The sequence below is a fragment of the Lepisosteus oculatus genome, chromosome 6, assembly GCF_040954835.1.
Source record: "Lepisosteus oculatus isolate fLepOcu1 chromosome 6, fLepOcu1.hap2, whole genome shotgun sequence".
Classification (NCBI taxonomy): Eukaryota; Metazoa; Chordata; class Actinopteri; order Semionotiformes; family Lepisosteidae; genus Lepisosteus; species Lepisosteus oculatus.
In genome coordinates this window covers 11,814,255-11,842,084 of record NC_090701.1, presented here as the reverse complement: position 1 = coordinate 11,842,084, position 27,830 = coordinate 11,814,255, and the positions used below count along the sequence as shown (strand labels likewise).

Below are 27,830 nucleotides of genomic sequence, written 5' to 3'. Positions count from 1 at the left end.
ACAAAACACACCGTACAGTTTGATTTCTTTTTCATTTAATTTCATCATTACAGGAATTAAGGAGAAACCTAGACACAAAGTATTTGTGGAAAAGAAAGTTGTGCATCTAAATAACTTTAGATCCTAGACTAGAGACAGAGGTACAGCAACAGCACTAGGAATGCAATCGAGGTGACAATGAAAGACAGCTGTGCATTGTCCGCCCTTTAGTTCTTGGCCTTGAAGAAGCAGCAGTTTAAAGGCCTTCTCATTTGCTAGACCTCACTGTTCAAAAAAACTATTTCCCAATTACACTGCCTGGCTATACCTGAGATGGTTATTCAGCAAAATTGAGGGAAATATTAAGGGGATTTTTCCTCAATTAAAATAATAAAAAAGTGATCCTCCCGTATTCCCAAAATGGGTATTTAAAATAATGTTGCTTGTGGACACTGAATTAAATCTATAGTTAATAGATTTATATTAGTGAAGACATCAATTTTCTTACAGGTTCTGCTGAAAAGGTTTCAACATAGTGTGGGTTCAATCTCATAGATGTCTAGCTCTTTCTGCAAAAGAATTGAGAAAATTGTATAAATATGCTTATTTATTCTGCTCACATGAATTAAATATGAACTATGAATTAAAACTATTTCTTTTTCCAGTACTGAACTAGCAAACATCATTACGCCACTCCATACCGTTAAGGCAGGAAGTTCTCTTCGGCTTGAGAACAGCAAGGCCAGGGTTCACGTTTTTCATACATATCCGGCACCTTTTCTTGTATAAGCGGTTGTAAATCAAAGTCACGTTTAAGAAACTGTAGGGAAAAAAATGTTTGCTCTTTAGCCCAATGTAGATAATAAGGCAATTCAATCCACTGTAACATGATTACGTGTGTATCATATTGTACAATTGTGGATACACAACGCGGGGTACATTAGTACACGTTACCGACTTTTTAACAATTAAATTGGACAACCTAATGCATGTCTTTGCTCTTTGGTTTTGCACAACGGGGGGGGGGGGGGACAAAACGCTTTGCGCCACCGACGGGCATATTTCCCTTCATGACTTCCAACACGAACGAAGCGACCACGACTGCGCTCGATCTCTAACCTGCAGCGCCAGTAGGAATTGAAGCCGCTCACTGCCGCATCCGGGCCTTCGGCGTGCTCCGCTGCTCCCGGTCATTGGTCCGCTGCCCCCCCCGCTCTTACAGTCCTATTGGCTCAGGGGGCTGTCAGTCTCGCCTGCCACTGGCTTCCTCGCGCATCGTGGCAACGCGACAGCCAAGCACGTAGTGGTCACTGTCTCTCTGTTGAGTGATATGCCACTGATGCAAGAGTTAATATCTCCCTCCAAACATATAAAAAGGAAGGAGGCGGAAAAGAAACACTGTTCGCCTCTCTCTCTGTGTGGTGTGTCTGAAAAACAAACAAAAAAACTGCCTTTGTTTATCCTGTTCGCAAACATTTTTTTTTTCCACGCAGTGAAAAGTTTTTGTGTCCTTATTCTTCTTGTTCAGACTCAAGACAGTTGTTCATAAGACAGGTAAGATGAACACCTGTGTGCTCACAGAATCCACGTTTCTTTGGAGGGGGGGATACAGCAAATACCAGCCGAATCATGTGTAGCTACTGCAGGATTATGCTCAGAACTAGTGTCCGAAGTGGGCTCTTGTTGAACAGCAAAAGATAATTCAGTAACATTACATATAAAATGGCAACCCAGGTTTAGACGGACACTTACAATTATTTGGCAGCTCTAACCCACTGTACAGTATAAAATTACTTCCACTGCGTTGTTCTTTAATAGGGATTGTTGAATGAAGTGTCAAGTTTAGATCAGGTAGTGGCTTTTCCAGGTGCCAGCTAATCGCCTTTCTACACGCATTCATACCCGCAGAACAAGACGAGCAGGTGTAGTTGCCTTTTTTTTAACACCCAGTCACTTTCTAGAAGAAGCCTCTCCGTTTTCACTCGGAACTGGTGTGCGGCAGTGTTAGGCTGATATCGTCGATAAGCGTAAATTCACACAAACGGCATTTTCCGGGTAAGTACGGAGAAGCTTGCTTTCTAACAAAGTGCAAGTAGGTAAATGCGCGCATATGCAAGGGGAGCTGTGCAGTGAACCGAAAAACACCTTTTTTTTGAAGAGCTGTAGACTGGGGGGTGGCTTTCATGAAGTTTCTTTAGCACAAAGTGATTATATAGGGATATTCGTATTTAAAAAAAAAAACGGATAAGAAGAATATAGTTTGAGAAGCCATGCTATTTCCGCATCAGATACTACTGGAAGCCAGGTGTAATGGAATCCGAACGCGATGGCTGGAACGTGCCATTGTTTGGGATCCCGAACTTCTGCTGGTTCGCGTACCTAGGAATCCCGCTCAGTACAGTGCCTCCAGCCCGTATTAACTCTGACAGTAATGAGACACGACCTACAAGGTGATTTGGAAACTTACACGGGGGGTGTGGGAAAGCAGCAGCAGCCGGCGCTTAATTAGCAGGCAAGAAAGGAACGACCTCCACTCCCGGAGACGGCAGATCTGGCGTGCTTGTGTTGTGTGCGCTCAATTGGTGGCGCCAGTGTATCCGTCTGTGCTAATGGGGAGGCTGGCGTGCAGTGCACCTGTGGACCCTTGCCCTAAAACGACTGCTAAGTCAGCCCGGTGGCAGATTTGTCTGAACTTGAATCAACCAGCTGCCTCCCCAGCAGACACATACCAAATACTCTGATACTTGGTAATTGCGAAGGGCATCAGGGCTATAGTGACACCTGACTGTTGAAGGTCTCGCATTTGAAAACATCCCGTAAAAGAACTTTTTTTTTCCCCATTCGTCAGATTTTAGGTGGATATTATATGGGTTTTTATTTTATTTATTTTTTTGCACAATTTTACTCCAGCCAAGTTTAAGGATATCCTTGATATGGAAATGTTATACACTGAAGTTTTTGGTAGATGGCAGGAAACTTGAGGTCTCAGTTTCCTCAGGAAGAGAGCAAAGATGCTGTTGATAATGGAGGCATTGGGGCTGAGAGGTGGCAGAGATCGAGCAACATGGTTGTCATACTCTGTCTTAGTTCTGAGATACAAATCAAAGTATCAAAAGAAATGTTTGCTGACGCTAGACAGACATTTTGGAAAGTGCAATGTGAGGCATTGTTGTAGGTTATGAAAGCTCGAAACAAGATTTGTTGAATAGTCCGTTTATAAAATTGACATAAGTTGGTTTTCTGTTTTTATTTGTGGTCTCCGCCTCTGCTAACAATTTCTGTTTCTAGGGTTTAACTAAACTCTCCCTAACCTTTAAAATTACCCATATACATTTCACACGCAGAAGCCCTAGAGCATGACTGACCATTTCAGTGTGCCCAAATTTAGTTTGAATGTACCCTGTCAGTGCAAATCATTTTCACTTGGTTGCACTGATGTATTTATCTGTATGTCTATCAATGACTAGCCTTAACAGTTCACTTCATACTTTATTTGAATATTTTATTTTTCCTTCACCTGTTTTTTTCTTCTTCTCTAATTCTTCTCTTCCGTGGCTGAGAATGACCCTGTTGGGGATGGCTCATTTTTAAAAGAAATGTCAAGAAAAACTTGATAACTATAAATAAAATAAATGCTGTATTATTAAACCTTGTCCTGTGCTGTAGCAGGCATTCCAGTAGAACAGAATTTGAAACGGGGAATATATACTGTTACAAAATGCTTACTTCTCTTCATTTAAATGGATATTGGGACTGAGGAGGTTAGATAGCATTGCCTTTTCTATGAGTTTGGAGGTGTTCAGGAGTTTCGTCCAGGTTGCCGGTGATGCAATTTAATTTGTCGTTTTAAAAGCCTGCGTCAGTGTTCTTGCATTTGTTCCAAAAAAACGAATGCCAAATGTGGATTGGATATTATTTGTTTTTTTTTTGTTTATTTGCATGTAAAAAATTAAACTTATGCACCACAATGCCTATGGGGTCTAGTTTTTCTGTTGGCTAACCCCTTGATCCTATGTGCTTTTTGCATTGCACTGCTTTGTACATTGCAGTTTGTATCATGAAAGCTCCAGTTAGCTTGCAGTTTAAAATGGCTTTTTTTGACCTTCTGTTTGAAGATGGGCGGGGGGGGTGAAAATCAAAGCCTCACTGTGAGGAACTCTCCCAACAACATAATAGCAGTCTCAGCCGTGGGCTTGAAATGTGCACTTGTCAAGACTGTAAGGCCTTTGCCTTTCGTGGGAATCTATTAATTATGAGTGGTCAAAAGTGTAAAAAAATAAGGCGTTATTGACTCATTAAAAAAAATTACCCCTCTTAATTACAGAGCTCTGCTGTATTAAAATGAGTGACGCACAAAGTGGTCACACTCTCCAGTCATTTTTCTGTGAGTAGTTCTGTGTCTGTGTGGTATCTCCTTCCTGCAACTGATCTGTATGAGGCCCTGTATGATGTTCAAGACCAAGTTAGTACTGGAGTTGGTGGTATGCTTGATTTTGAGCTTGGTGGTTTTTTTCCATTTGCACTTCACTTGACGTTTCCAAAGAAATCGTGGAGCTCCAGAACAGGTGGCATCACCTATGTTTGATTTCTCTCTCTGATTTCTGTTGTGAATAAAGTGGAATTTAATATGACATTGTATTTCCCGCCTTTGAGCTAATCAGAAGGAAAAGATGCTTGTCAGATTTGCGTTTCTGGATGTGTGAAACCACATAATTCGCACAAAGTGGATCACATTAAACAAATTCCGTTCTTTATAGCTGTAAATGCAGCTTCATTTTTAGTAGAAACTGGGTGTATGCTAAATGATTAGAAGTGTTTTTTCTGCTAAGCTGTGCAACTCTTATTGTCCACAGGAAACCGTTATGGCATTGTCTCTTATTCGGCGTAGCATTCTGCTTGCATTGATATCCGTGGTCTCTGAGACAATAGAAGGGAAAAAAGATGAAGTGCTGTATTGTTCAGGTAAGTTAAAATGTTCATTTGTCAGTGAAGCACATTTGGGCATGTTGAGGTGGGGGAAATGCAAGGAATGTTTAAAGAAGTTGGAAAGCCTGAATGTGAAGGCCTCTGGGAGAAAAATGTGCACCGCAGGGTCTGCTGTTAACAGCAGTAAGTTGCATTGTAGAAGCTGACAGAATTGCTTTGGGAGATGGTGAGTTTTGACAGCTCTCAGACCAGCCGTTTGCTGCAATCACATTTCATAAAAGCTTATTTCAGATCGCTGTGTCAACCAGTTAAGTCTGAGGGGGGGGGAGAAAAAAGCTCTTTATGACTTTAATTCCCTGTTTGCATTTCATGTTTGCAGTCTTCATTTTTTTTTTTCTGCTGTTGTGGATTTGCTTAGGTTTGAATTTAGTGCAGCGCAAAATTGTCAGGGTATTTGCTCTGAGCAGAGAAGCCTGTTTTGAAATTCTGATCACTGATGTTTATTCTAAAACACTACCGTAACAGGATGTCAAAATACCTGGCCTATTCAGTCTTCTACAGCTTGATGTCTGCAAAGGTTATTTTCCTTGTGTTCATACAAAACTGCTATATGTGCGACAGACTGCTGTGTATTAGGAAAGGAACAGCAGAGTAGAAGGGTTAGAAAATAGCTCCTTTTCTGCCTCTTGGAACCTCTGATTTGGCCTTCTGACAATTCAGTAAGAAACTGTAAGGAAATCTGTAGTTTACTCTTTTTTTTTTCCCAGTAAAACCGTCTTCGTCCCAGCTTTCATCTGTGCAAAACCTACCCCTCAACCCAAGAAGATAAATTGCCGAAAAGAGTGTTGTCATTTGCTGCTGGATGCTTTGATTTCCTCCCACCTCTCAAATGCATTGGCATCTGTGACTTGTCCTTGTATCTGTGCTGTACTGGGATCCTGATATTCTGGTACCCCATCCAGGCCATGGTCCTGCCTGCGCCCCATGTTTTCGGGATCAGTGCTGGGTTGCTGGGACCCTTCTCAGGAATAGGAACCTTTCTGACCATGGGATAGATAGATCTTCTGATGACGGTAAAAACCGTTACAGTGGTACAATATTGTATCCAGCAATGTAAAAATCTCATCAGATTAGTATGTCTTACTTGACAGGTATTCAGGTATTGGGTTCCTTCAGCTTAAGTCAGTGCATGTCTTCGGAGAACATGACACAGCTGGTCAGTAAGAAATAACAGGGGAGAGAAGGCATCTGGCCTTTACTGCTGTCCTTTGTCCAGTGGTAAAACGATTTGCACCCATCACATCCATTCTAAGTCACAGTAGCTACAGTACGTGGCTGTGAGGCCTTTTTGATGACTAATTGTGACACTAGTGTAATGGGTACATACTGACTTGTATTCTAAATTTTCACGAAAATTGTGTTAGAAGGATAATGCGCTATATCAATCCATGAGGAGCCTCTACTTTCCGTCTTGCCTAGGGCTCTCATGATTTATGAAGTCTTTTTGTTGGGGAGTAAATTTATCCCCCAGGACTCCATTAGGTAATATGAATATGCATTTCTCTTCCCTTGTAATACATTAATTTCTTTAATGATTTTTATCTGATTTATATTGAGTTAGCAGCACAAGAAATTTAAAGAAATGTAGTTTGTTACTTTTGTCTGCAGCATCAACAAAGCTAGGAAAAATTTCAGAGCTGTTTTGCTCTTATCTGCAAAATAGAAATAAAGGTGAGAAATGATGTGCTCTGCAGGTGGCTGTATGGAAATAGTCCATAAATATGACACTATTTTAGCACTTGATCAGCCCTTCACAATTGGTCCCTATATCGGTTACTTTAATGCAAGATGTGTTTAATTGGATTGTAAACTGATACCATCATTATTAACAGGATTAGTTCAAAGGAAAAATGCTAAAACAACTGTTATGATCAGGCATAGATCTGTGAATATTCACTGTTGCATTTGCTTATGAAGAGACTTGATTAAGAATTTAACTTTACATCAGAAATAGTTTCTTAAAGCTAAGGTAGACATCAGGAATTCTGTTTTTGTAACAAATATGGGCTAAATATATTATGTCCAGAATATTTATTGTATCTGGACCAATTTAAGCATAACTAAACAATAGCTGGCTATGTCTGCATAACAGATAAATTGGAAAATCCCATAATATAATTTTCTTAATAAAAGTAAAATCTGTAAGATCGTGCATTGTATCTTTTTTTTACAAAATGAGTAAATGGAATGTCTAAAACTTTGAATATTAGCCATGGCTAAAAACTGTTTAAATGATGTAAAAACATATCTCCCACTTTGATCAAATGGAGTTAAAATTATTTTGTGCAAAACCAACCTTTTTTTATTTTTGCTCAACATTGGAAGCTGGTTACATTCTGGTTACAAAGAGTATTTGGGGGGAAAACGGAAAACAAAGAAATACAAGCTTATTACCCTGTTACAAAATTTTTCATGCATAGGCATTATTAATATTGAACTTTTTTCTTTTCGGTAGACAAGTTTTTTTTTTTTGGCATTGTCAGTTGTCAATTCCCAGGCCAAATGACATCTTAATGATATTCTCTATTTGGCCGTTTTTTCCCTTTGTAGTGTACAACAGCGACACCACAACTGCAGTTTATCCAACCACAGACTGTTGCAGGAGTCGCACACTGACATTGATGTGGCAGACTGTGGATTTCGATTGCAATGACATTTTAAGAAAGCCACTGGCAGCCTTCCAAGAGTGCAGAATGGCATTCCTGACGGTTGTGTAATTGCACACCGTTCTGCATACAGCTGTATCCACAGCAGGCCTATGATGTCAATCCAACAGGGCGGTACCCTCCATTTTGAAGTAGTCAAAACCTACCCGTGAAAGTTCGCTCCCTGCATCGTTGCCAATTAACAAAAAAAAAAGACAAGGAAGAAAACCGAACCTGCAGTTTTTGAAGGCCTCTCATTATCATTCATGATTTCCTCAGCAGGCACCCCTGAGCGATGCATCAGATTGCTTGATTCCGGTCCGAACATAATTAAAGCCATCCCCAACCTTTTATGCATGTCAGAATTTCCAGATGACATTCCAGTACGATTCCAAAGCCAAGGCACTCGGTTATTGGAAATGCGCTCGATGATGATTAAAAAAAAAAATCTTGAGAGGAACTTAACTTCCATTCGTTCAGAAGGCAGCCCTGGCAGCTAAGCTGCTTGCTTGTTGAGGTACGTTCAATGAGGCAGCTCTATGAAAATGAATGTGCTGCTCCCAATTTACGAAAAGACTGGTATTGCATTTTTTAGCCAGCGCTTTTACTGAGCAGGTAGTGGGTTTTGCACTCGAAAGGTAGGAGTGCATGCGGTGTATTGATTCAGTATTTCACAATGAATATTTTCTGTTTTTCTCACAAATACTAGACTACTGAAGCTCCCATTTTGTATATCCAGTAACAGCAAAAGATACCAACTCCAAAGTGTTGTGTTTTTCTATCCATGAGAGGCAGGTGCTGATATTGTTTTGCGTGAACTTTGTAGTACCTCAGCCTGAAGCTCTGAAATCACATCGGTTTTTAAATCAGTTTTATGTTCACAAAGGTATTTCAATTGGCAAGATACCTTTGTGTGGATGAAACCATTAAAATTCTAATCTGTGTGAAAGTGCTGAAGGTGTAATTTTATCAACCTGATTTGAATATTAGTTCCATAATTGTTTTTTTTTACAAATCTAGTGAAATCATTCCTAGGATTTGATACTTTCCATGGTGATGCAGTGTAATCTTTCATAGAGATTAAAACGGGTGGGAACAGGTAAATATAAACCATGTTAAAACATTTTTTATCTTTTTTTTTTCTGATCCCTAAAAACAGTTGCAAGCTCATCAATGTTCAATTACACAACCTAAATAGAATAAGAAATATATGTTAATAATAGGAAGCTCCAATAGTTCTTATATCATCATGCGTCATAGAAGAAAGGCTCGTCACCTAAAAAATCTTATTGAACAGATGCAAATTAGTAGTGAAAAAATATTACCCATCAATATTTGCAATGCTTAGTCAAGTTAGTGGTAAAATGTAACTATAAAATGAAAGTGTTGTACCAGTACTTCATTCTTATAATGCAGTCATAGATTACAAAATGCTGGCCTAATTATTCCATTCTCACCATAAGGTTCTGTGGATTCAAGTGATCCTCTGATGCTATTTTTTTTTAAATGTCCTGCTGTTATATTTGACTTGTGGAACATCTTCGACATTGGAACACTCAACTTGTTGCATATAAGCTGGCTATATTGTAGCAAAGTAAGAAAACAAAAATGTTTGGACTTCCTTCTCTTAATTATAGAACAGTTTTCAGTTACAGATTACGACACGGTGTATTCGGGGAAATATGAAAACAAAATGACAAATAGTTTTTTAGTGTGAATAAAGGGTTTGGTTTACCACGTTTGAGTTTTGCATCTTTAAGACAAATGGATTAAATCAAACCATGTTGTATCTGTACTTCCGGTTTACTGATTGCTCCTTTTTTTTACCCATTTGCTCTGTGTCCCTGTTCCCAGATTCCAGTTGATTTCCATTTCCCAGTCAGTTCCTGTTTCATAGTGAAAGCAAACCTAATTGCAGATCATTTGGCCATGATTGTGTGCTTTTTTTTTTCTAGCAAGCTGTTTGACACCCAAAAAAATGACTAACATGCAACAAATAGCCTTTTATCTATGCATTAATTGAAGGGGCATTAATTTAAAAAATAAAACGATTCCTACTGCAGATAAAACTCTTCAGCATTCAGAAATATTTCGCTCATGTACAAAAAATTAATTACATGTAAGTCAAAAAGCTAGCATTTGGTTCAAATTGATTTCTGTCACATTGGAATGTCACAACAGCGGGGAAAAAATATTTTTTTAATTTTGGATCAGGTAATGATATTTCCCAATTTGTGCGCTGGCTGTAAATTTAAATAAAGGAAGCTCACTTTGTCCTTGCTAGTGAAATAGGTACAATTCTTTGTGTAAAGAGTGGTGATTTTAAAATGAAAAGGTATGTTTATGCCATGAAACTTATCAGTTGCTGTGCTTGTTGATTTTCATAAATGTCTGCGGTAGTAGACTTTTGGTGGTTTAATAGTGAACACGTTGCAACTTTGGGTTTTGATTTCGTAGATTACTAGTCTTGACAGTAAGTATATCTAACTTCAAATAAGTCGGTTAGCTTCAGTCCGAGGAGTTTAAAATGAGTTTTCAGTCCACTGCTCTCACTTTCTGCTCATCTTGGGTCTAACACAAGTAATATTTAAGAAATTGAGAAAACATCCGCTGTACTCCTGCCCTTAAGGGTCAGGTTTGTTCGCTATACCTTAAAGCTGAATGAGGGATGCAGCCTGCTGGTCTCGTATCCTCTCTTAGACACTCCTGTACTTTACTGCTCCCTCTCAGGCCAGACCTCGCTGACCACATGATAGCTCTATCTATGCAATCTCCCAGCTCAGCTTCTTCTGTGATTAATATATTAAGGGTCAGTCCATTTTGATCAGTTTGACATTTCTTTTCCATAATTTTCACCCTCAAGAAATATGAGACCTCAAATAAAATGTCTATACAGTCGGAGTGCTTTTTTTAAATCCACGTTCCTGCTTTTAAAATAAAACCAGTTATTACAATATGTTAACTGTAAACGTTTGTCCTTTTATTAGCTCCTGGACCGTCTAAGGCCATAAACTGAAATGTGACCATTCCTGTGAATGTCCACTCCTCTATTGTCAGAGGTGTCCAACATTTTGAAATTTGAAGTTTGAAATTTCCATGATGGCTAATTTGTCATTTGTTTCCACCACATTTGTCACTTGTTGAATCCTTACATTAGGCAAGTAAGATCAGTCAAAACACAGATGATAATACAATAAAACATTTCAGTGGGAGACCAAATGTCTTCCTGGCATGAAGTGAAACAACTAACTTATATTTCTCACGTGGCTCCTGTGCGTTTGGTGGGGGAGAAAAAACTCATGGGAACCCCTTTACCAGGGAAGCTGTGTGTTCCTATCGCTGTATCCCTGACACATCATGCCATTCAAAGAAAAAGCACCAGAACAATAAAGCACCTCAGGTGCTGTGGAAGGCTGATAAGGCACCCAAGACCAAAAGATTCACACAAGAGGACAGACTGGCTGACACTCATCCTTGGATATTTGAAGGATGTAGACCTAAACATGGAATATCTTCCTATAGGTATGAGAGGTTTGGACCCACGAACTGAGGGTTTCATAGTTACTGTGGTTACTTCCTGGAAGAAACTAATTTTATACAAAGTGCCCATACAGTAAATCCTATATCTTCAATACTGTATGTATTGACAAAACCATTGACGGTGCAAAGTAAGCAGTTGCCCTTAAATGACTAGTAAACATTAACTTGTATTTATTTGAGACGAGGCACTATTCTGAATAGCGATAGCTGTTCAACACGTGGATATCGTCGTCTGTGGGGGAAAATATACGCGATTGAACAGAGTATATATTAATGAATTGCAAGCCAAATTACATTTTCAGCAGTTGGTAACCTTTTTCTTCCAACATGGATTAACATTTGTAAAATATTTTGAATTCTTTTTTTTTGGGGTGGGGGAACTAGTTTTCTTTTGTACACAGGTGCACATGCATTTTGTTGGACTGGCATCCTATCCAGGTTGTACTCTGCTTTGTGCCTTGTGTCTGATGGGCTAGGCTCCAGCTTACCACAACACTGTATTGGTCTCCATAGTTGTTTTCTTTTAATTATTATTTTATTTAAAACCCAACCCCGGGGGGTGGAAACAGAGGCAATTACAGAACAAAACACCAGATATGCTTCTTCCGGAGAAAGGAGGGAGAAACCTACTTCAACAAGGAATATGAAACATCACATATCTAAGCTGCTTTGTTAATTGCAGTGTCCTGAGCTGTCAGTGTACTGGAGGCTGAGAGCAGAGAAGCCCTGCATCTTTCGAGAAGCAAAATATCATGTAAATATCCTAACCAAACAAGACTGAAGGAGATAGTGGGCTGTGTGGATTAAATTGTATCTGAAAATGGATAGATGATGGACTTTGTTTGTACTCATTTAAAAGCATTCCAAACAGGGGTCTGGATGACTTTAGATTAGACTAGTAAATGACTGCCACAATGCTTACAATTTAGTATTCGCTGAAGCACTGTTAAAAAACGAGTCATCAGTTTTTACCTGTGAATTGATTAGCCACAGTGTCTCAGACAAAAATAATGGAGAAATACCTTACCAGTTCTATTGCTAAAATTGTAACTTGCAAGGCATTGTCTGTGTACAGACTTGATGTGGCTTGATGTCTTAATGATGGGTAGCGTTCAACCACAAAGCACAGCAAGTGTCCTTCTTGTTTCCAGTGATTTACAGTAAATAGGGAGTTCTTTCATTTAGAGCCCACAGAGGGCCTGGCCCTGTAATCCAGGGATCGCTCGTTGGAGTGTGGCCGATGTTGAGGCCAGGAATCCCCTTGGTGGTCGGTAGACCAGGGTTGTGCTGGTTTTTCGGGTAGCTGCTGCGTTATAATCTGACACAAGGGTGCATAAAATAAATTGGCGATTGACAAGTGCGAGTTTAAAACAGAAAAGCGGAAGGGGGAGGAAAGGAGAGGAGGGATCAGTATCTTCTGTCCATTTGAATATTCACAGATGTGATTATTATATTAAATATAAGCTACAACTGAAAATGTATGCATAATGCTTAGGGTTTTGATTGTGTATGTTAGCGTTTCGTGCTCTTCTATTTTAGTAGACAAGTTATGGGTTCAGAGTGTTTATTGATAATGATTACTTTTGAATATTCACATAATTTTATACGCCCCACGTACTGGTGGTCAGTATATTCAAACGAATCGCAAATTGTTGCGGAAAATGCTGACAGAAGGTCTTTCAAATAAGCCTTCTGCTTTGTCATTATGCGGGTTTGTCAGGCCTAGCAACAGTAACTATGTGGGTGGAGCTCCGGTTCAGTGAGCACAAGAGTTATTTGCTACAGACTAAAAAAAGTTTCCAGTTTTAGAGGGTCGCGTTCCGTTTAATTTGACAAACCATAGTTGAACACAACATGGATGCAAAATAAGTTATTATTAGTTTTTTTTTTAATACACTAACTCCTGAATACTTTGTGTTAATCTGGATTCGAGGGTCCCTGCTCTTTATCGTAACTTTGCATGTTACTCCTTCACCAACACAGTTGTTGTACGGGTCTGAATATCATGGTAGCAGCACCAATCAGTGGAGAGGACTGTCTGGACGTTTTTCCCCCCAATGTATTTCCTTAAAACTTCTCAGGAAACGTAAGGGTTGGGTTTTATGAGCTCAGTGCAGTTTCTATAAGCGTAAAAATGCAGTGAAGGGACTCCAGCTACTTCTTAGTTAACCTTAAATAACATGATTAGACAGGCTATGTAGTATGTCTCAAGACCCCACCACCATCTCAATCCCTCAGATTTAAATTTTCTTTGCACCCCATTGGATCTGATGGAAAAATTTTAACCAGTTTTATTCATTCCCCCCGCAAATCCAATTTTGTTTTCACCTTCCTTTCCCACTGGTGCACAGTTTTTAAAACTGCCCGAATGCCTTTCACAGCCATGGTATTTTAGAGGGCGAAAGTGAAGACTGAAATAAGTGACAGGCTCGCCTACTGGGCTTTCAGGACCTGCCGGAGATCACAGAGAAGAACGTCGTTTTAGAAGGGAGGTGACAAAATCCCTCGAATGTTTAGACTGTAAGCATTGATTCTGTGTATATTAAATGTTTTGTGTTTCGGCACTTCAAAACTGTTTTGTTTTTTTTTTAAATGAAATTTGAAGTTGCATGCTCTGTTTTTCACATCCAAACAAATTGTTGGCTCATTGGCCTTTTGAAGAAACGCATTTGTCACAGTAGTTATGTATCTTGCGCCTTGACAGGGGTCTTTTTAATAAAGAATTCTTGTCTCTACTCTGTGGGGATTGTTTCTGACTACTGATGTAGTTTCCCAAAACATCCGGAAGGTTCAGAAGTGATTGATTAGACTTGCCTGCTGTGCTGCAGTTACCTATGTGCTAAGTGTGACCAAGCTTTAACTAAATGTCCTCTTCTGTTCAGGACATCGCAGCAGTTTTAATTGAGCTCTTTAGACCAAGAGCTCCTTTACAGAATACCTGTTCAATTAAATAGTTCCCACTGTCCTTTGCTATATGGATGGCCGGCTCACAGTTAAGAGTAAAAAAGGATGGAAAAACTCGATAAGGAATCTAAAATACAATAGACAGTCAGTTCACTATGGGCTTCTTTGGTGAGTAAGATGCACACCTCATGTTTCACTAGATTTAAGATGTTTATCATACCAGAATGAGCTATGAACCAATGTCCGCTTTGCATGAATCGACAGAGTGTACCATCGTCTTGGCTGTCCAGACTCGTCAACAAAATAAACAATCCTGGAGGTTCATCCTTGGAATTTATCCGACATGCAGAGAACCAATGTCAAAAGAAGCGGATCTGGATATTTAGGTGTCATCCTCACGACACTTCTCTTTGCCTTCCAGTCAATGGAAAGGCACATGACTGGGAAAAGAGCATTATTGTTAGTTTTGTTTGTGCTGGGGGTGATGAAGGCAAGGCTGTGCTTTCTTCTTGGATTTCACTCTATATGACAGAGAGAAACTTGTATGAAAACCAATGGTTCTGTCATCGTAGTACAGTGAACATAAAGGGAATGGAACACTGCAGAGTCGGCGTTCAGGAGGAGATGGTAAAATAAAATGAGAGTCCAACAATTCACAGATTACCGTTTGCTGTTGTAGCCTGTGGTAATTTTGGCCTTAAACTTTATTTGCCTTTATTTGTAGCAATCGAAGCTTGATTGGTAAATTGTTTTTAAATCAAAGAGAAACCTCCAACACCTGAAAACTTTGTTTTTCAAGAAAATGGTGGACCTTTACTTTGTGAAGCCATTTCTTTGTGAAGCCAATTGTACACTCTTCCAGGGAAAAAAAAAATATCCTTGGTTGCCTGTGAATGCAAAGGATGACAAGTTATTTACTTGTTCATACATTGGTGTTTTAATGCCAGTCTTTTCATCATGAGTGTAAGAATAGTCCTCTCAAGGTGCCTTGTAATTACTTATTATAAGGAAGAATGTTTTGGCAACTTTCTTGCAAAACATTTGACAGTGTTGAAGTTTTTCCTGTCTATAGAGTGTGAATCGTTGTTTGCACCTCATTCCCTCTCAAATACTTTAAAAAAAAAAGTCTGAATTCTTGCTTTTACAGAAAAGATCAAAATTAAAGTACACAAATTATATCTTGTTAGAAATATGACTGATTAAAAAAACTGTATTCTGCAAAATATCTTGGGAGAATAAATTGGACATTTGAATGGTAGTATACGATTTTTCTAAATGTACTCACTTTTTCTAAAAGGTTCTAAATGTATGTGCTCAACTATAAAATAAACCAGCTGTTTCTACTCGCTGATTAAATTTCCATCAAGGCCCTTTGTATTGAATTCTCGGCAAATGCTTCTCGAGACTTGCATTGCATCCGTTTTCTCACTGTTTTGTCTAAATGGATTTAGAACTTTTTGAATTTTGAAGCAATTCTCAGACCCAGGAGTACATAAACGCATTCATGTTGGTATCTAAAAGTTTTAATGACAAATATGAAAGTGATGGGAGTTCCTGTACTTTTCCACTTCTTAGGCTCTACAGAACAAGGTAATAGTTTTTTTTTTCTTTTAGCTTGCAGGGCAGTTGTTGACGAGCTGAACTATTCAATCAAGAAAGTGGACCCAAAGAGGACCATCCATGTAGGAAGTTTCAGACTTAATCCTGATGGAAGCTTGAAAGATAAAAAGGTACAGTTTTCCCATATAGACTCATAACCTGTAGTGTTGCCTTGCAAAGCTTTTTACTAAAATCTTATGTGCTTTGATGTATGCATGCTTTAGTCTGTATAGAGACTCTGCTTCAAGGCAGACTGCATCTGTTGAATACAGTTTTGTGTACATTCTAGAATGCGTGTGTGTATATATATATAAAATAACCAAAAGTTTATTTTAAACTTGGATTGATATGCACTTTAAAAAGTCTAGTTTAACTTGAATTAACAGGTTGCAGTCACAAAATTATTTTGGACATGTTTCTTGTGTTCTCTTCCCTATTTAATTTTCAAAGTATACTATAAAAATGTGTAGTTAACTGCTGGTATTTTTACCATTAAGTTCTTAAAGTAAAAGTGAAGAAAATCTGGAGATAGTCTTGGTGGAATTTATTTATGCATCCAAAATGATCATAAGAAATTGCAGCAGATAAGCAAATGAGTCATCTAATTTTGTACATTGGTTTTAAATATTGCTTTGCTTCAGAAGCTTTAGTATAAACTTTGCATTTTTAATGCAGTATTATGTTACAGGTTAAAACTGATTATTTCTAAGCTGCTTTATATACTTCACTTTTAAGATGTTAATGAATTTATGATGTATTGTGTGTTAGCACAGATCTTAAAAATCAAGTTGCTTTGGGTAATTTTTCATTTCTTTAAAAACGTCTTACATTAATGTATCCCTGTAATGGTGTTAAACTTTTAATTTTTTTTTGTTTAAAATCTATTTGCCCAATTACTGAGTTTGCTAGTATCATGTACACATCTATCATATAAATGGAAAGCTACAGCATTAAAAATAAGTGTGAACTTCAACTGCAGTTGGTGAGGTAGTGTGCTCAACCTAAATTGGGATTGCACTTTATTGAATTGAGGTTTCTGCTGACCATATACCATGCAGAGATTAATGGCCAAAAAAACTTTGACATTTAAGTTATAAAATTGTTAGCTTCTGGCCAACATACTTTAAAGGTATCTTATAGGATACCACTTGTGTAAAACTTTTTTTTTAATACTGTGTAAATTTGTTCACAGTTTTGTGTAATCCACAGTATTTCGATCCTGGGTCTCCTTTGTAATGTACTAAAATGGGTTCTCATTTGTAGTGCTGTGTATGCTTCATCATTTAAGCATTAATAGCAGGTATGTGTAATAACTGACCATTTTGCAGCATTCTTAATTGCAAAGGACATATGCAGACTGAATGAGGGACAATAATTTTTAGGCATCCATTGTGTACAGTAGTTGTTTGTACGTACTGCATTTAAGAGTTATCACTGAAGAACACTGCAATTGATTTGCTCTACTTTTGTGGCACGCTGTGGAGGAAATGTATTTAAAGTGACCCCCTAGCCCATAAAACACATATACTAAACAAAATGTATTATATCTCAGGAATTTTTAATCCGATAACGTTTCATGTTCTAGTTGGATGTGGATTTCAGAAATTAGCATTTGGCGTTGGGGAGGAGAGTGATTGGTGGTGGAACAACAATGTGTTTCGGAGCACATTTAAGATTTTGAGTGTTGTCACCTGGTGAAGGGTAATCGTATTTCTTCTCTACTGAGAAGATGCAAGGGCAAAATTCACATCAAGATCTTAACACGTTTGCCCTGGCTTGCAGCAAAATAAATGCTGGCTATATTAACTAGAAGCTCGATTTGCTCTTAATCAAACCATTCGATGGTCTCAAAGGGTCAGGGCAGATAAAGTAAGAAGCATGACCCCTGATATCCTGTGAATGTAGTAAAGCATTGCTCTTTTCTGTCAGCTTTGGGGGTTAATCCTTTTTTGATTCTAATTGATAGATGATAACATGGTATTCACTCAGTCTGCGGGAGTTCATTGTTTAATAGTACAAGGAGAGCATCTGAAGTAGTTCAAAAGACCGTTTAAAATAGTTTTTTTTAAAATATACCTTTCCTTTTACTTCAGTTTCACCTTTCTCACACTTACATGAATGTTTTAGGCAAACAATGTATAGGCTTTACCAGACTTTAAGATATTTACAGGGTTAATTTTTCAGTCTAGAGATGCTGCATGTTTCTAATGAATGCAATGTTTTTACTATGCCATTGTGTACTGCAGTTAAAAACGTGTTTGACATTTTTACTTTGCAAAAATGTTTTTCCTGTTTTGAAAACTTAAGAAGAAACCCATCCTCGATGCCAGATTTATTTTTAAAGCATTATAATATACCTATTTTATGAAGACAAAGATGTGGAAGTCACTACATTAAAACTGGCTATTTCATGTAATGGAAAGATACTTTTTTTTTTTGTACTGTTTGCAGTATTCTCCACAGGATTTTGTTTTTCACACTTTGTTTAAAAAGACTTCAGGGGGTTTCATTAAATAAGGGCTGGAGGCAGTGACTGACACTTTAGAAACCACAGGCAATATGTTCTGATTTGCTTGGGACTACATTGCTATTTACATTACCAAACGCTGACAAAATTGTTTGCCAGAATAGAACACCTCCTCTTATGCTTTATTGTTTGAATATCTGATTGTCCCTTTCTGCTGACCTTTTTATGTTGCATGTTGATTTTTCTACTAATTAAATGCTTGGCACATGGAATGGAAACAGAACATTAGTTTTAGGTCCTGACATACAGCAGTGTTCTCCTATTCTATAGAGGTATTGGTTTAAAAAAAATCTTGTTTCGACCTAACAATGAAATTTAAATACATTCATTATTTATCTCTGCCACAGACACAATTAAGTTACATATTGTATCAATGTGTGCCGTGTGGTAGGTATAAACACATTTTGCTCTGTAGCACCAGGTGTTATGTCAGTTCTTGTTCATTTCACATACTGATTTAAATCTCTTTAAGTGTTACTTTAGGTCTCTTCGGAGTTAAATGTTATTTTCTGTTCCAGTCATTTTGTCCAATAAAATAAAACTTGAGATCTGATTTGCATATTATATGAAGAAATCTTATACGCAGTTCCTCAGAGTGGATTCATTTAAAATAAATGCAAATTATAGTTCCCTAAACCCCATAGTGAGACTCTGTATTCATATATTCCACATGGCTTGCCCTAAAGCAAAGTAGTTGTGCTTCAGCAATGCATCCCTAAATATCCTCATTGTTAACAAATGTGGTAAATATTCTTTCTATATTGCATGTATGATTAAAATATAAATATTAATGCTTTGTACATGTTTAATGAAAGTGTTTTGAATATTTTTCAGCTTTGTTGAAGTTTTTAAACACTGTGCCCAAACTCCCAGGATGTATTTTGTTTGTGCTACAAAAACCAATTGAACTGGAAAACAGCCGCGTGAAAAGATGTTTCTTTACAAATAGTGTTGTAAAAATAGACTTCTTCTCTCACCATTTGGGTTAAAATGAACCAAATTAAAATATGTAACAAACTGCAGTTTAGTTCTGTTTTACACGGTATAAAGCCACTTAAATGATAATCATAATACGTTATATAGTGGGTCAAATGTACCGGAGAAACAGAACATTTGGACATTAGACATATTGTAGTTTTTCTCTGTTCAGACATGAAGTATCTACTTTTCAAATGGTATACAAAATAAATGGAGAATTCTTTCATTAAGTTTCAATGATGGCTGTCTTTCCAATGGGAATTCAATTGAGGATGGTATCCCTGAGAAGTCTTTTCTGTGGAAGGGCAGCCTAACCCTTTTTTTATTCCTCTGGAAATTCTTTATTGACAGGTCCTATTCAAAACCTTCAGACTGTTAAGGAAAGGAATTTAATTCTCAACCATTTTTCAGGATTGCATGATAACAATTCAGCTGAGGATGCCCTATTAAAGCCTCAAAAAGAGATCTGAAGGAAAGATTTTGTATTTTACTCTAAGCTTGTAATTAAACCATTGTTTTCCGTTTAGAACCTTTTTCCCTATCAAATACAAAAGGTGTCCTTTTGTGCACAGTTGAAAAATGAACAAAAGACTTCAGCAGGATGGTGTTAAAAAAACAACAACAACACTTTATGGACTGGATGATATTTTGTGATGTTTGGTTCCAACTTCAGCTACCGCTGGTTTTGCACAAATCCTGCTCGCAACTTGGAGGGAAGCGCTTTTGTTTCTGCATTACAAAGTCGGCAACATTTCCACCTCTTCGGTTTGTGCTGGGAAGGGGGAACGGGCGTTTTGTCGTCGCGCCCCGTAGGAACAGTTTTGTTCGGGGGGGGGGGAGGGAATTAGAATTGGCGTTTTCAAGGTTGGTTTTGTTGCCGGGAGAACCTTTTATCCGAATCGTGACCAGATGGCAGCGATGCACGGCGCTGGCCCTCTTTGTGTCAAGGAAGCACACATGTGAAAATGGCTCCCATAATGTAAGCACTGAGACCGGAAGGGACCATACTGTGTCTAAAAGAAGACAATGGAGTCTGGATATATCTACATTGCCGAAATAGAGTTCATCTGCAATTCATCCCCTTTGACCACGGTTGACACGAAAACTTCCTACTTTGATCAGTGGAGGGTGGAGGAGAAGGAGCCCCTCAAAGGCCAGAGGATGCCTCTCTGCTGTTTACCCTGCACTTGGCTGTGGTTCACACCTCCTTCCGGAGGAAGCTGTAGGGGCAGGAGCATCTTGCACCTTGACCCGTCTAGACGCCAGAGCATTTTTTGTCCTGTTACCAAGGGGAAGGGGCGCACTTTGACCTTTCATGCAGTTGGTTCAGAGAGCCACAAAGATGGTATAGGGGATTTTTTTTTTTAGGGTGGAAAAAAGAAAGGAGGTGGTGGGGGCATAGTGGTGGCCCAGATGCTTTGCAGTCTGACAGAACCAGTAACTAAGAGAACCTCTTTTTTGTTTTGTTTTTTTGTTGGCGGGAGACCTTTGGGAGAGATGACACCACTTCGAGTTACATTGTATAAATTCTTCTTTTTTTTTTTTTTGCTTCGTTCGAATATCTGCATCATTTTACTACAGTGATTAGGCAAGCATTTGCTCTCATTGGCTCACTTACAGAAAAGCTCACCGATCCAGAGGAATACTACCCCCCCCCCACACCACCCCCCCAACACACACCCACACACACAAATTTTAATTTATTAAAATTTCTCCGGGACAAAATAATGGTTATGGTTGTTTGTTTGTTTTTTTTGCATAATACGCAATAATTTCTAGAACTTTTTGTTCATTTTTATTTATTTTTAAATTTGTTAGGTTCCACTCGCTAGATCAGAGACTCATTTAACTGAGCTGCTGGAAGATGTCTGCAACAACATGAGTGATTATGCTCTCTATGTGGACCCAGACACTAAAGAAAAGCGTTACAAAAGGTTTGCTCCAAGGGATGATGACAAAAGTGGTTTTGGAGATTTTCAGAATTTTCAGTTCGGTGAGGGTCCTGAGGCTTCAAATTCCTTAAAATTTGCTGTAAGTATGTTTTTATGTATTTCTTTCTTCCTTATCGGACAGAGATGTATATTCTCAGTTCTTTTTTTTATTAAATGCTGCTTTCTCAATTTTTATTTTTCAAATGAATTTGACATACTGCTAATTGACTTGTGTAGAAAAAGATATATGGAGAAGTGTTCGGGCCTTCAAGGCCAAATCTTATTTTAGATATTTATAAAATAAACAAAAACATCCAGAGTCCAGTTTATGTATGCAGTCTTAAATGTTATTGCATTTGTGTTTTAACTACTTGTTTTATGTGGAAAATTTGAAAAATATTTAATATTATAAGGTGAATTTATTTTAGCTGTACTCAAGTTAAACATAAATGTTCAAGATCAAAATGTTTTTTAGGAATTGGGCTTATTTGTGAGTTGTCACAATTGGTTATGAAAATTATCCAAGTATAACAACTTTAGTGAGCTGAGACCATCTTCTATGATAATGAAATTAAAACACCAGCCTGTCATCGTGAAGTGGTATTAAAATGTCCTGTGATTGAGGATTTATCAGTGTCCCTTTCAAAGATGTATATTTTTAATTGAACATGTCAGTAATCCATTTGGGCCAGTCTAATAACACTTTAAAAAATCTTTCAGTAAAGTTTTTTTTTCGCCCAGTCTAGCTCCATAGAGCATAAATGATAGAAGTCCTGGCTTTTAAATGATTCATATTGTAGGTCAAGTTGTCTATCCAGTAAGTGTTATGAGCTGGTAATTTCTGGAATTTTCAAAGATAAAAAATTATGTAAGAATTATGGAGCATTAAACTAGTCTTGGTGGACATTGTGCTTTAACTAAATAATTCAAGTTAAATGTTTACATAGAATAATTCTGTTCTGTTTTATTTTTTTCTTTATATAGCTGAGATAATATATTAAACATAGATTGTCAGAATACTAGTCATGCTGGAAAAAAAAACGACATACAGTGCTATGTTAAAAAAGGATCCATTCATTAACGTTGTAGGCTACATTTTCAACTCTTTACGTGTTGTCTGAAAAAGAACTTCTTGTGTAATATCAAGGTCATTTTTGTGTAACTGAACAAAAGGAATCCCAACAAGGATATGATGCAGACGGTGCTTTCTGCATAATGATGCTCCAGAATGGTTCAGCTGTAACGCAAAAATAAAATGGCACCGTGTTACAAAGACATGCCCACTGTTCTGTGCAATGGCGCACTTCAGATCAGCCCTGTGAAGATGATTCACTTCCAGGGCTTCGCAGTGTGTAAATCTGTCTATTTTCATTCTCCCCTCGCAGTGTGAAAGCGTGGTAGAAGAGTATGAAGATGATATAATTTCGCTGTTCGCCCAAGAGGCAGACCATGTGGCCGACAAGCTCTGCAGCGAAGTATCAGGTACTGTTTCAGATGTGATGTGGCTGTGCCTTCACTGAGCTCCGCAGTGCTTCCATGCTGTGGAACTGCTTATGAATAAAACTAGCAATTCTTTAACAGGGAACCCCATACTCTGTTTTTATCCTATATATATTCTTTTGTCTTTTTGTGTTTAAGAAAATCAGTCACTTTTGATCTCTGTTTACATGGCCAAGTGAAATAAATATAGGACTGAATGCCCCTTATGTTTGGAGTATGAATTATGAGTGCCACATCATGAATAAAACAAAATAGACCTTGATGGGATTTAGAAATTGAATCCAGGATGTGAAACCTTTTAATTTAATTGGAGCATTTATTAAGGTCACTGTTTTCAATACAACCAAAGCCTTTGTCGCAGATATTTGTTTTCTGTCCCGCTACTATGTCAGGCAGAGTAAAGGTTTAATAAAATGTAGTAAAACCTTATGTTTCAGACTCCAAATCGGTCTTAAAGTGCATTTGTAAAGCAGTGGAATTGCTAGATCTTTTTGTTTATCCCAACATGTATAGAGATGTTTTAGCTCTGAAACTACATGTATGTCTTAGTTATGTTTCTGAGGGTCAGAATCTCATTCAGAGCTTTCATTTCTAGAATCGGTGAACTGCACACAATCTTAATCGGAATGGTTACTGTTTGTGCAAAGGTGTCATAAGGATGTTTGCATCCTTTAGTGGAAAGCTGAATAAATGTTTGTAGATTTTGTAGGAGTGTACGCCTAAGTATCCCTTATTCACATAACACATTTTCTTGCATTACAGTAAACGGTCAAAGAATACGCAGCATTTTAGCAAGTGTACTATTTTACAAATGCTTATGACCCCATATTTAGATTAATTTCTAGACACAATGGATGCTTCCATAGCACGGTTTATTTTTCCACGATCTAGGAAATTGTAACTTTAAACAAAGAATATCCATCATTTAGATACCTGACAGGCAAATGTAAAGTTAATTATTTACAATACCTAAGCTCAACAGCATGGGTTTCTGTAGATTTTTAACAGCCATATTAATTTAATAAATATCCCATTTGCATTTTTAATGCAACTATTATGTAGCTTGTTGACATTCCCTTATTGGATTTAGTTTGTTCAAAGTCATAAATGACTTGATTTAACTTTAGATTACGCGTGCATTCAATACATTAGAATATGTATATTAAATAACTGTGTAGCCTATCCTGAAATGCATGCCATTCTTAAACTTCTGTACAGATTTAAATTTTATAGATCAAGGTTTAAGAGAAAGGAGGTATTTTTGTCAGTGTTTTTCCAATAATACTTTTTTTTCTTATTCAGGTCTGTGTAAAGGTGTCCCTGTCTCCCGTGGTGAACTATAATATGGTTTGGAGCTGAAGGAGATCAAGAACAAAGAAAAAAGGGGAGGAAAAGCACCATAATGGGGCAAATGCGTGTTGCATTATTGGCCAGAACAAACGGAGAGCTTTGTGTTTTAAATGTTTTTAACTGTTAATAAAGTTTGTTTTAATATTAAAGTTTTATCATTTTCTAATCATAAACTCCTTAAATGTAAATGTACTGTACCTGTTGGTCAAATGGGTTTGCGCAAATTGTCACTTATAATACATAGCTCACAATCATTTTACAATGGCTAAAAGTAGAGCCTTTAAATATCAACTGATTTTCAGTGACACTTCATAACAAAACACTGTTACATTCAGATTAAACTGGTAGTTTTGAATTTTTGACCTCTTTGAAAAGTAATTCCTCTTGTCATCTTCAGTAAATTCAAAGCTGATTTGAATTGCTTTTCTATACCACTAAAATCTACTGTACATTCTGATGCTTTTTTTTAAACTCTCGTGATAATGTGTAAACGAATAACTGCATACACGAGTTCAGGCGATACAGGTTGCGGTTTAAACTTCACTTTAAAACTGCGTGCTTGATTCGATGTCAAGAAGAAGAATTTTAGTTTGCACAGTACATGACAAATTTGTGCTAAAAGCGTACTTAAAAATCCATCACTTTAGTTTTAAAATGAAATCCCGTTTTATATTTAAAATGTGCCTTCATAAAACTGTATCATGTATCCAAAGACATGGAAGGGGTAAAAATATTTGCTACCATCATCACAAGAGACTTTTTATGAAGAACAAAATGGAGGGCTGAACAAGCATAAAAATAGGATTTTCTCTGGTGCTATACTAATTTTACTAAATGGACCAGATATGAAAAAGAAAATCATTGCAAACAAGCCAACATCTTAAATGCTCGGTGTGTATTCCTCTTAATAAAAATATTCTTAAAATCAATCCAGAATGAACATATTTCATTCTTATACTCCTGGATGTTCCTTTCAAACTCAAAATGTCACTTTAATGAATGTTTTCCATCCTAATTATGCCTAGGAAAATACAGTATATATTATAAACAATGTATTACATTTTTTCCAAAGGAATCTGAAAACAAATGTACTTAAAGGGTATTGCTGATGTGTAATGGAATGGTAAGTTTGATGGGTGTAGGTCATAATTATCATATTATTTTTGAACTTGACACAGTTCTGACTCATAAGGTCATACTCAAGTAAGAAAGGTCAAAATGGAAGAGATGTGAAGAATAATTACAATATAAAGGTTAACTTGCTCGCTGCTTTGTTTGTAGAACTGCCGTTTTTCCAATGACTTATAACTTTTGGAGACTTGGAATCGAAGCACATGGGTTGCAGAAAGCTAATGAACACTGATAAGCGCTGGTTCGTGCAATAATTAATTTTAACGATTTATAATTAACAACTGCGGTTTCGCTCAATTGCAGTCATTGTGACAGCAGGTGAGCATTTTCATTCTTTGCTGCATATGTCGTATATGTATCTGTTCCTGGAATAAAAAGAACAATTATGCAGAAGTGAGCTTAATTATTAACATAAAGAGTATAAGGAACATGTTTAATTAAGCTTAACTATTTTTTTGGTAAAATATTCCATTTGCTTTAAGCAAATGGGTCAAAACTATACCTCTTTTTATTAAAATATATTTGCAGTGAAAATTAGTTTATGAAGTAGGAAGGATATTTAGTACATGCTTCTTAAACATTTCTATTACATTTCCATTTAAAATATTTTTCAGAATTTAAATGCAACGTTATGCTCTCTGAATACAAAGCTGAATCCAAATACTGTAGTATATAGATTTATTCTATATGATTATTTTTAAATTTTCCTTTGAAATGTAGATGTTTTATGTTAAGTATATGTTATATTTTCTTTAATAACCACAGTCTAATCATAAATCTGTTATTGCTCATTTTTAAAATTGTACATAAACAGGCTACGTGAGAGTTGTTTTTTTGTTATTAAACTTGTAGGAGTTTTCCAAGGGATTTTGCTCTAATAAAAAAATCAGTTTAGTCTTGCATTATGTATAATGGAACTAAAACGGAAAATAATGTGCAAAACAAATTTCACACCAGATGTCCACTGTTAGCATTTTCTAATCTCACGTATTTGAAAATCACTTCATAGATCTTAAGATGTGTTTTGGTGAAAAATCATTCACTTTTAAGTTATAGGAATATGTTAATATCCTATAGCTTTTATTCGAAAAATGACCGTCAGACATTTTACTGAACATTTGTTATACAATAAATGTTACAAGTAAAATATTACAATGGATATTTTCCATAGTATTGTCCCTGCCTAATGTAGTTTAAAGTCTTCTGGTACTTTGCAAACTAAACAAAAAGCATCAGGGGTAAATAAAGTGCATTGGTCTGATATTCTTATTGTAAAAATATCCTGGAAATTTGTTTTCTTTTATCTGCCAAATGATTTGGCAACATTTTTGATTGATTTCACCAGTATTTTGTCAAAGCAACTTAAAACTGGTTTATTCAGTTGGAAAGCAAGTAATCACTTGATTTGAATTTATTCTTGCAGAGTAAAAATTTATATATCAAGCATATACTCTTAAACATACACATAACACAAATAATGAACTGTGTGTGTTTTAAGCATCAATTTAGCAATCTTTAGCGTAATACTGACAATGTAACAGAGGCATTAGAGTACGTAACTAAAAGATATTAGCTTTGACTTGTTCTTTATTGTGGAATACAGTTAAAGTTTGATATTCTGACAATATCAGCAAAGTTTGGCCAATGTATTTGAATATTGTATATTTAATAGCAGATTATGCTAAAAGTGCTTACAATTTACTTGTTTTTGAGTTTGGCAAATACGTTTAAAGTTACTTCAGAACTAAAATACAAAATATACTGCTTTACAAAAGTTAGTTGAGAACATGATTAAGTTAAAAAAGCTGTGTTTAAAGTCAAATATGACAGCTTTTTGAACACTGACAGGATTTTGTTGACTTTATTATCCTTTTTCAGAAAGGAACTGAGATCTAAGTGATATACAGCCTCGGACTACAAGTCAGACTGTGAGTATGTCGCATTTTCATAAATAAACATTTCAGTATGCTGTATTGGACATCTTCCTCCAATTGACTCTTTCCAAAATACTCATAATATTGCACAGTGACCAAATCCATATACCACATAAAATTATACTAATTCACCAAACCTGGTTGGTCCCTAGGCCTTTCTAAATAAGATTTTCCTTCCTTAAATTTTCTGTAAATTGATTTTTTTGCTAAACGTGTTTGTCTCCTCTCAGACAAATAGATTCAGATAATGCCTTGTAATGTGAAACATGTTAGGCTGTAGCGCTGAACTCCAGTTTCTCAGAAAACACTCCACAAAAATTAAGCAGTGATTCTAATTTTGCAGCCGTGCCAAAACCGATTAAATCAGATGTCACGTCAGAGCCTACCTTTCTTTGTAAAGTATTTTAGGCGTTCACAGTTAGATGTTTCAAGTATTTAAACACACTTTCACTCACGGTGAAATTAAAAGCACAGAGTGATCTGTAAAAGCTGAGTGGTGCACATGAGACAGTGCACAAAATATTCCTGTGGTGTCTGCTGTGTGCAAAGCCTTTCTCTAATAGTTCCTGGTGCAAGGAACATTAATTTTATTTTTCTGTAAACATTTGCTAAATTCGGGAGTTTTGCTTCTGGCTTCAGAATCGGTGTAATTAGAAGTAATTCTCTGTGTGCACAGCCGTCCCTCAAAGTCCAGGATTTGGCGATAATACATGACGGATCAAGGGTTACCAAGGTGCTGTTGGTAAGGAATCAATGTGACGCTACAAACTGGACCACTAAATACTCATTTCCTATGCATGTTAGGTGCCCTAGCGGGGTTTCAGGC

At 37.0% G+C, this 27,830-nt stretch overlaps 1 protein-coding gene across 2 annotated transcripts; it reads left to right on the top strand.

The window, feature by feature from the left end:
- The first annotated feature begins 1,333 nt into the window (after positions 1-1,333).
- cnpy1 (canopy FGF signaling regulator 1) lies at positions 1,334-24,088 on the top strand. 2 transcript variants are annotated; one of them, XM_015354625.2, is made up of 6 exons: positions 1,334-1,533; positions 4,833-4,941; positions 15,669-15,784; positions 20,977-21,189; positions 22,475-22,571; positions 23,892-24,088. In XM_015354625.2, the coding sequence occupies exons 2-6, from the start codon at positions 4,842-4,844 to the stop codon at positions 23,930-23,932; spliced, it is 567 nt and encodes a 188-aa protein (XP_015210111.1). In that variant the 5' UTR covers positions 1,334-1,533; positions 4,833-4,841; the 3' UTR covers positions 23,933-24,088. The 2 variants fall into 2 exon arrangements, with proteins under 2 accessions (XP_015210111.1, XP_015210112.1); XM_015354626.2 differs by lacking the exon at positions 1,334-1,533 and adding an exon at positions 1,907-2,034.
- The last annotated feature ends 3,742 nt before the right edge of the window (positions 24,089-27,830 follow it).

Excerpts from the sequence above, each read along its gene's own strand:
- cnpy1 (XM_015354625.2), top strand. The coding sequence starts at position 4,842 with ATGGCATTGTCTCTTATTCGGCGTAGCATTCTGCTTGCATTGATATCC. Across the intron at positions 15,785-20,976 it reads GAAGCTTGAAAGATAAAAAG|GTTCCACTCGCTAGATCAGA; the intron begins GTACAGTTTTCC and ends TAAATTTGTTAG. Across the intron at positions 22,572-23,891 it reads GCTCTGCAGCGAAGTATCAG|GTCTGTGTAAAGGTGTCCCT; the intron begins GTACTGTTTCAG and ends TTTCTTATTCAG.